The sequence below is a fragment of the Ambystoma mexicanum genome, chromosome 3p (genome assembly GCF_040938575.1).
Source record: "Ambystoma mexicanum isolate Mex_15411 chromosome 3p, UKY_AmexF1_1, whole genome shotgun sequence".
NCBI classification, from domain to species: Eukaryota; Metazoa; Chordata; class Amphibia; order Caudata; family Ambystomatidae; genus Ambystoma; species Ambystoma mexicanum.
Window position 1 is genome coordinate 592,780,959 of NC_090925.1, and position 9,940 is coordinate 592,790,898.

At 42.1% G+C, this 9,940-nt stretch overlaps 1 protein-coding gene across 2 annotated transcripts in view; it reads left to right on the forward strand.

Annotated features, from left to right (window-relative positions):
• The window catches only part of LOC138580646 (potassium channel subfamily K member 9-like), a 330,334-nt gene extending 321,035 nt beyond the window's left edge, over positions 1 to 9,299 (forward strand). For both annotated transcript variants that reach the window (XM_069651346.1, XM_069651347.1), the window contains one exon: positions 8,191 to 9,299. In XM_069651346.1, coding sequence (XP_069507447.1) covers positions 8,191 to 9,107 — 917 coding nt within the window. In that variant the 3' untranslated portion in view covers positions 9,108 to 9,299. The remainder of the gene's footprint in view (positions 1 to 8,190) is intronic.
• Positions 9,300 to 9,940: the final 641 nt, after the last annotated feature.

Below are 9,940 nucleotides of genomic sequence, written 5' to 3' on the forward strand. Positions count from 1 at the left end.
CTGTTAACCCCTTACCGCTGCATAACGAGGTCCTTTAGTGGGTCTCGCTAAGGGCGGCTGGTTTTACAAGGCGCCCTTAGTGGGAGCCGATAAAGTACCAGTATGCTAACAACGGGCCCGTTATTAACGGTCCCGTTGTTAGCATGGTCCCCATTCCCATTGAGCCCTATGGGGGCTTGAATGGGGATGGGTTACCTGAATGGGGAAATACCAGATCCTCCAAGGTTGGAATGGCCCGGTAATTCACCATTCAGGGAACCCGGACCCGGTATACGGTAAGGGGGTAGTCATGGCGCTATTAGCACCATGGCTACCTCCAACCTCGTAATGACCCCTAAGGTATTATGTGAAACTGCAATAAGTTTTGAGCTGTTTGAGGCTATCGGCCTCCTTATAAGTTGGCTGGTATACGGTAAAAGTGCCAGTAATAAAGTTTACATCACTTTTACTAGAATGGCCAACTACACCCAGAAAACTGACGGTATTACCAGTCCGCTAATACCATTGCCGGTAATACCGGCAAAATCCCCGAAGTCCTGTGGAACTCCATGGAATGGGGATTTACTTTTTAAACTGGAACTTGTAATTTATTGGTAATACTGGCAGACAAGTGCTGGTAACGATATTAGCGTTTGCCGATATCCTGCCGGAATTACTGGCGGGATACTGGAAAACTTGTAATGAGGGTGTATGAGTTTATATGGCCATTATTAAAATAGAAGCAGCACAAAACCTAGCACAATATCTCAAAATCACCCCTGAGCATTCATATTTTTTAGCCAAAAAAGTTGCTCTTAGAGGCAACATTGTTCAACTCTCTTCACCTCCCATTTTACACAGAAGCCCTGGTTTTGCTACATGATTGATCCTACAACAGAGACTTCCTCGTAATGTACCCAACAGCTGTTTTTCTTCTTTTCAGCTGAAATTGTATGCTTGACATTGATCTCCCTTTAATCAGTGTTCTAGTTTGGAGTAGAGAAAGGGGAATGTTACATTTTCTTTTTTTATTACTTTTTAATTGAGATGAGTTTTTAGTTGCTTGGGGTCCAGGGCTTTACATGAGAAAAACAATTCAGAACTGCTTAAAACCTCCCACAATTCCTAAAAATAATGCCCAAGTACTGACATTTGTTTTTGCCAGGGAACGGAATTGCTCTGATATATAACTTCTAAAACTCTTGCCCCTCCCATCTTCCATAGTAGCCATGGCATCCACAAAATGAATGATCCTATAACAGAGCCTTCACACTGATCTATCCACTAGCTGTTTTTCTACTTTTCAGGGAGATTCCACGAGCACATCTCTGTTGCGGGTCTCCCTCTTTGACTTAAGCAGATTTCATATGCAAACCTTCTATCCCTTGATGGAGGGAAGCTAATCTTGCATCATGTTTTGTAATCCGTAGTGAGTTTTGAACTTTTTTTGTAGTCATGGCTTCATATGGCTAAAAAATAACACCCTGAGCATTGATGTTTGTTCTAGCCAAACAAAGTAAATTTGCTCCAAAAGGTAGCATTCTTCATTACGATTCTCACCCCCTCATCTTGATCAATAGCCCTGGCTTCTACAAAATATCTGAACCCACAACAGAGCCCTCACCATGATGCAATCAGCCAGGAATCATGGAGTGGTGTGAAACGTCTATTAGCACATGAACCCAATATGTTTTGATACTTGACCCTATATCAATGTAGTGTGAAGATAACTCTGTATCAGGTATGACTCAATATTTTATTTGGATCTTCCAAATGGTGCCCCCTCCTCCTGATCCCTCTCATCAACTGATAGTTAGATGTCATTAAGATTCCATGCCTCACTCTGACATCATCGCACTGTTCTCCCTTAATGGCACTCCATCTTCTGTGTGTGTCACTTACTAGTAGTTACAGATGACAGCACATCTCCCCCTTTACCAGACTAGGTAAACTCAAGGGTTTGCAGGCCTTTCATACATCTCTACCCTCTCCAGACCCTAGGCATTGCCATCATCCTTATTGTTCTGTGAGTTAAACACCTTTGTGACCAAGATGTGTGACCAAGATGGGGCTGTGTATATTCTGTCTCCTTTAGGTATGTCTACCCACCCCAACTTCATCCTTACTTGATCTCCTACTTGTATCCTGTTGCCCTTAATGGCTTTTCCTTGCTTCAGGCACCCTAACTCTGTTGTGTACCCTTTCTGAGTAAACATGTGTGATTACTGTCATGGCCTGCTCCTTTTCTTTCTTTACCAAACCATGTAATCAGTCTTCTGTCCTTCATGACTTGAACAGGGAAACTTTCTGTGGTGGGATGCGCCGTCATGCAATATGCCTGATTTATGTTGGTTACTTGTTCGATCACATTCAGACCTGAATCAATTGCCAATTGCACAGTTTCTGTAATTACCCTGTTAATCATGTCCATGAGTCCATTTGCCGTGGACGGTATAGTGGTGTGGTGTTATGATACACCCTATAATTTGTAGAGAAAATTACTTTCATTTCCTTGGATGCGAGTTGGGTCCCATTGTAAGTCAATAGTTTGCCTGTGACACTTACATGTAAAATATGTCCTTGAGAAACCTTATCACTGTGGTCGTGGACACCTCTCAGACAAATCTGGCCTTTGCCCATTTACTATGGTAATCTATTAGTATCAGCTAGAATGATTTACTATTGGGCGATCTGGCAAATGGTCCCATTTATTTATTTACGTAATGGGAATTTGGAAGGGCCTTATACATCAAGAAGTTATGTTACAATTGTGTCCCGTGCCACCCTCTCCCATGCCCCCTTTAGTAATTCTGATGTCTTTAAGGAAGCCATCCTTGTATTAAGCGCCCTGTCACTTTCCTTCCACACTTAACACATTCTCACATAACTTTCTACAGCTTTGTCCCTGACAGTCCACCAGAGGTTTTCTCTAATCAACCCCTTGGTGGTTGATATGCCCATTTGCCACACATAGGCCTTCTTCATTATGTGCCTCCTGACATCTTTTGGTGGCATTCATTTTTCACCCCTCCTGATAAAGCACCCTTCCCCCACTACTTCCTCTGCTAAAAGACTCCTTATGGGAGGCCAGCTATGCTTGATGTACTGATGTAGCAGCTGTAGATTTTCATCTTCCTGGTCAGCCAGCATCCATTCTTCCATGGATATATGTCCTTTCTGCCATGCACACATCTAGTATTCCACTATCTAAAATGAATGTGCCACCATCTCTCTCAATCACTGGTGGCACTGGAAGTCCAGAGAGACAGTCAGAAACTTGATTAATCTTGTGCTTGCTTGTGCTCTTCTAGATACTTGTAGACTGTGAGCTTTACCGCTATTCTTCTAAATTGCAGTGAAATGTTGTCCGTTCCTCATACACTTAGGACCCTTATCAGCTGCTTATGATCTGTCACAAGTTTATACAGGGCACTATTTAAAGTGCACTTTGGCCCAGAAAATTGCAAACACTTTTTGTGGTATTACTGCGTAGTTCCTTTCTGTTTTATTCAGAGACCTGCCTATAAAGCTCATGTTGACCATCCCCTTTTACTTTGTGGTTTGTGTGAGCACTGCACCTAGACCCTTTTCACTTACATTGAGTGTGACTGTTGGTGGTCTTTTCGTGTCAAATACTGTAACAGTGGGAGCTTTAAGAATGTTCTCCTTTGCCCTCTCAAATGCCATTTATTGCATGCCCTTAAGAAGTAGCTTCCTCATTGTTTCCACTGTGATGGCAACATTTAGCAAAAACCTAGAGTAGTACCCACACATTCCTAGAAATGATAGTAGTTACCCTTTGTTGGATGAACTGGGAGACGGCACTGTCACCCTTACTAGGCTTTCTTTGGGTTTGATACCCTGAGTTGTGAAGGTGTTTCCCAGCTATTCCACTTAGTCTTAAAAATGTCCAAGTCTCCTTTTTTTCAGTCATGTTGTTGTTCCTATGTATGCTTACAATCCTCCTCAAGATGTAATATGCTGCAGAGAATGCTCACTGTAAATCACAATAAGATCTTAAAAATAAATTACACCTTTAATGCCATGAAGTATCCCATCTACCAATCTTTGAAATAAAGAAGCAGCTGACACTAACCTAAACAACAATCGATTGAATCTGTACAAGCCAAACAGGGTGATAAACACTGTTAGTTCTTAACTGTCATACATTAACTCCACTAGATGGTGAGCATTTCATAGACCGATGATTGAAAATAAATTGACACTTCCTTTCCTGTTAATGATCTCTCCATTGTTTGGTAATGGATAACAATCAGCCACTATTGCGGATTCAAGAATCTAATATCCACACACATTCTGATTTTATTATCTGCATTCATGACTAGCATTCCCAGTGAGACCCATTTTAATGCTTCCACTTCGACTATGCTTTCTCTTGGCATTTCCCTTACCTGACTCTCAAAAGGACAGAGTAACCTTAGCAGCAGTTTCCTTAATTTTAATTTAAAGTGTTTAGCATCCTTTTATAGTTTGATTCAATGTTGAAACAAATGAACATCAATTGATGGCGAGAACAGTTCTGCAAACTGCAGCCTGTCTACGCCTCTGAGTATTAGGTCTTTTGCTACTTTGGCTTCTGAGGGAATCATCAATTGGACTTTCTTCACCTGGTTTGAGCTCCATTCCAAACTCTACCTGATGCCTACAGCTCAAAATGGGCGGTCCATCTGAAACCACATTCAATATACATATTATGTGCTTGCCTTTGTAGGAAATGTATGAAAGAAACCATCCCAGCAAATCTATTTTGGGTCCTGAGTATACCTTTGAAATGCTTTCCATTTTTTTGACTGGAACCATGTTACTTTCAATGCTTTTATGATAGGTGGTTGCAGGAATTATAAAGTGCAGTGATCCTGGACCTGCCATGAGTTTTAACCCTTTAACTGCTATCACCACATTCCATATCAGACGCCTTATCTTAGGAAAGGTATTTGTTTCTTTTACTTATTGTGGGTCCCCCACCATCTGCACACTGGGCCTCACTCCGAGTTTTGCTGTGCAGGAAAAAAAGTGGTAGAAATTCTGTTACTGCCACGTTTTTTGGGCAGTACCAGAATGACCTCAATTTTTCCTGCACTGCCAAATCACACTATTTGACAGAATTAACACCGTTCGAATTACAGAGGTGTAATTCCACCAATTTTTGGAGGGAAACTAGTGGATTTATCTCCAGCATTACCACTGGTGGAATTACAGAGTGGTAATTCTGCCGATTTATTTAGGCAAAGGAGAATATTTACCTCCAGCATTATTTGTGAGGTAAATCCTCCACTTTTCCTCCAAAAATCCGCTGGTGGTAATTCCACCAAAAACCCCCATAGGTACTAACATCACCCTACCATTACTGTTATTCTGTGGTAAATTCACAGGACCAAGTGGCGGCAATAGTAACCGATTTTGACAGTAATTTGGCACCAAAACAACGCCAAACTCAGAATGAAGCCCTGAGACATCTTCATCCGAGTCTTTGACTTCTTCACTGGCTTGTTCCACAAGATTTACTTTGGGTTCCCGCCTTGGCTTTTTATGTTTAGTCTATAGACAAAACTTTTCAAAATGTCCTAAATCCACATCTTTTACCGGTCTTCCCAATTGCTGGGCATTTGTTTGAAGTTTCCAGGAGATGTGGATTCCCACATTGAAACATTGATTCTGTCCTTCTTCTTTCCTTGCTGTGCTAGGCAAGCAGACTTGATCCTATCTTCCAATAGTTTTTTTGCTACTTTTGCTCGAGCATCTGATGATCTTTCTAAACTCTTCACTATTTTGATGACGTCTTTGAGAATTGCCTCAGATTCTTACCATAATCATTCCCGAATCTGATCATCCCTGGCATGGACCATCACCTGATGCCTCAGCACTTCATAAAAGAACTGATCAAAGTTGCAGTTGATTGCTATTGCCCGCAAAGTATTCATCAATGGTCTATTCAGGGCATTGTGCTCTGAAGTAGAAGCTGTGACGTCCTCGTATGACACTCTCCTTAGTTTGAAACCTCTTTTCCATCTGAGCTATGCGATCTTCTTACCCCTTCATGTCCCTCTGAATCCAGGGCGTGTCGGAACATGGTCCTCTTTCTCCCCTCTCAGAAGCTCATGTCATGCATGGCATCCAAATATGTGTCAAATTCCTGTTTCCATTTTTTCCAAGGAATAGTCGGTTTTCTGGCTTCCGCAGGAATTCTTGGGGTGGATCAGTTGGTTGTATTGCATCTATTTTTATAAGTCATTTATCCATAATGAAATTGAAATGAAAAGAAAGAGGAACGTACTCGGTGAAATACGACTAGGATAACTGATTTTATTTGTCGGAGACTGCATCAGTATCCTATAGTCGTACTTCACACAGTACGTTTCTCTTTCTTTTCATTTTATTTTCAATAGTGATTTCTTTCTCTAATCTTGCCAGCAGAAAACCACATTGCCTTAGGACCGGATGCCTTCCATGCAGATCAAGGTCAAATCTCCCAGGCAACAATAAGCGGGCGTTCCCGTTCATCACGTCAGAGGGTGCCTTTCTCGGCAGTGGCATTCCTTTCCCCAATTGAGATAATAGGCCTCATTACAACCATGGCGGTCCGGGAACTACGGTACCGGTAAGCATGCGGTACCATTGTCCCAGACCGCCATACTACGTGCTCTGCTCGCAGGTGCCGTTTCACCCGGCAGGTTTTTCCTGGCAGGTGTAACGGCACTGCGAGCAGAGCACGTCAGATGCACCGGCAAAACTCTGAATGTGCCGGTGCATCCAACGTCCACGTCCCCATTCAGTCCTATGGGGCAGAATGGGGATCGGGACGCCCTTGATTTCGGCACCCAAAAATGGGCAATTACCGAGTCCACCGAGCTCGGCATGACCCGGTTCTTGCCCATTCGCGGGTGCCAGAAAAAATGTAACTGCAGCGGTAGCCACCACCAGAGTTGTAATGAGGCTCAATATGTTGTGAAGCACACAGAATGTGCACAGTTGTAAGACACACTTTCAGAAGCGTAACGGACCTGCTATATCCAAAAACGCTGCCTCTTGTTTTATTGTTTGTGGAATCGAAGATCATAGCCAGCGCCACACAGCTCTGAGTGAAGTACAGATGCTTATCTCCGTTGGTTTGTTGGAGGAAGTGGTGCCCCCTGGTAAAGCTGTGCCCTGTGGTGCAGAACCAACTCACACACTGACACCAGCAGGAAGTAAGGGACCAGCTCGTGGGCAAATTTGTTCTGAAGATGATTACATACTTTATTTTGTTTCTCCAACTGCCTCCTCGTAGTCCCTTTCATCAATTGACATTCTGATGTCTTCAAGATTCCACGTCTCATTTTGACATCACACTGCTCAAAGTACATGACGTTCCATCTTCTGTATGTGTCTCTTATTAGTGGTTACAGATTGCAACAGAATAGCCCTCATTATATGTTTGCCGGTATTTCCAGCGGGATATCAGCAAATGGACTTATTGTTACCGGTGCCTGATAATACAGGTGCCGGCAACGGTAGGTAAATCCCCATTCCATGGAGTCCAGAGGATTGCTGGCATACCGGAGCCGGAAATCTCAGCTGTTTTATTTTCTGGTGGCGGCCTGATTTACCTCCAGCTCTTAACTTGAGGTAAATCAGTCCACCTGCAAACTTGTATTTTGGCAGTGCAGGAAAGGTGGCGGTAACAGAATGACCACCTCTTTTTCCCACTCTGCCAAACTTGTAATGAGGGCAAATATCTGGACATTTACATTTTACAAAAAGATCAACTCTCTCATTCTTGATAATTTCATTTTCCCACTACCTTTCAAAGGAAGATTTTGAATTTCTATGGTTTTCCCTGATCTCCCCTGTTGAAGTTTTCATATTTTGGTAACCATCACAAAATGTTTTTTTAACAATGATTTGCAATAATACACATTAAATGTTATTTAAAGCGGTCTTTAAAAATTGCCTTATAGATAAGCAAAGCAATGTCTGAAACCTGTTTTGATATGTTAACTGTTTTTTCAAGTTGGAACTATTTTTAAGATACATTTAATTTTCAAGAAACCCTCACATATGTTGTATGGATTCTTTTGTTACTATTCCTTTAAACAGTGTGTGTACGCACATGTATTTTTATACTAGAAAAAGGGAAATAATGCTTTATCCATCTGTTAACATAAATGCTTTATTTTGACTGGTGACTGAGATTTTCTTGAATTGTTGTAGGTTATGGACATGCTGCTCCCGGAACGGATGCCGGAAAAGTGTTCTGTATGTTCTACGCAGTTCTTGGCATCCCCCTGACTCTCGTCATGTTCCAAAGTCTTGGTGAACGCATGAACACCTTCGTCAGATTCCTATTGAAGAAACTGAAGAAGTGCTTCCACATGAGGAAAACAGAGGTCTCCATGGAGAACATGGTCTTTGTTGGCTTCCTGTCGTGCATCGGCACACTCTGCATTGGGGCAGCAGCCTTCTCCTACTTTGAAGGATGGACCTTCTTTCATTCTTACTATTACTGCTTCATAACCTTAACGACAATCGGCTTTGGAGACTTTGTAGCTTTGCAGAAGAACGAGGCCCTCCAGAAGAAGCCACCCTATGTTGCTTTCAGCTTCATGTACATATTGGTGGGCCTAACCGTCATTGGGGCATTTCTCAACTTGGTTGTTCTCAGGTTCTTAACCATGAACTCAGAAGACGAGAGGAGGGATGCAGAAGAGCGGGAATCTCTTCGAAGAGCCAGGAACAATATTAGCCTGAGGCGTAAAGATGATGATAAGAGTAGAAGCTCAATTTTCTTGCCACTGGGGGACAGAACAAGTCAATTGAATCTCATTCCATTGATTCAGGAGGACACGGAAAAGCAAAGGCGCCAATCTGCCAGCGGCGTGTCCCGCGTGGGCTCCTTCTGTACATGCATGTGTTACAAGTCCCAATTGTGTGACAGCCCGGCCATATCGAATCAGGAGACACTGAACTGCCATACGAATCCTGTTTATTATAACTCAATCTCGTATAGGATTGATGAAATTTCAATGAGCACCCGAGACAATACTGGGTTCTCGTCGCCTGTAAGTACTTGTTCACAGGCCAACCAAATTTTTCTGGACTATTTGAGACAGAGGAGAAAGTCTATTTAAATTGCCATTTACCTCTGAAATTGTGCGTTGGTATGAAATGTTCATTTTATGAAGAATCATTGATTAATAAGATACATGTGTTCTCCCTCACCAAGATTATCAAAATGGTTGTCGTTCAGCTGATCAATGACATTGTGCTCAGCAATCAGTTCTACAGTGCATTAAATGGCATTGGTACATAACTTTAAATAATGTCTCTGCTGAAGTGTTCACAGATAGATCATCAATACATAATGTAGATTTCTGCTGTGAGAAAACCAATAATGAGCAACTTTTCCATAAGTCCATGTGGGTAGAGTACAGAAATGTGTAGTCATGGTTTCTTGTGATTACATGCATCACTCCAACTGTTAAGAACAGCATAAAACCTAGTTTACATGTCAGGCAGACCCTCCATTGCACATGAAATGGGTTTGTGGTGCTCATCTCTTGTACGGTGCCCCGTGACTGTTTGTAGGGATCTTGGATTTTTCTACACAAGAACACACCTGTTATGTACGGTGTGGAGCCCTTGCTAAACCTGAGTACATTAATTAATTTCAATGTTATTATTTAATGCAATACATATTTCTCTGAGCTCAAGACCACTTATTTTATTAACAGCACTGACACGTAATGAAGGAAACCTGAACAAAGGGCAATGTGTGATACCTTTGGTAGGAGTATACATTGGTATTCTAGGTGGGCTAGTCCCATCTAACATCATCGTACAGATGCCTCAGAAGTCATTCTCCACTGTGTTGTTAGCAGGGAAATTGGAATTACTTTTTAAAATATTTATTTCCATTTTGCTGAAATCATGCCAGTGGATGTTGACTGCAGTGACCATGTTC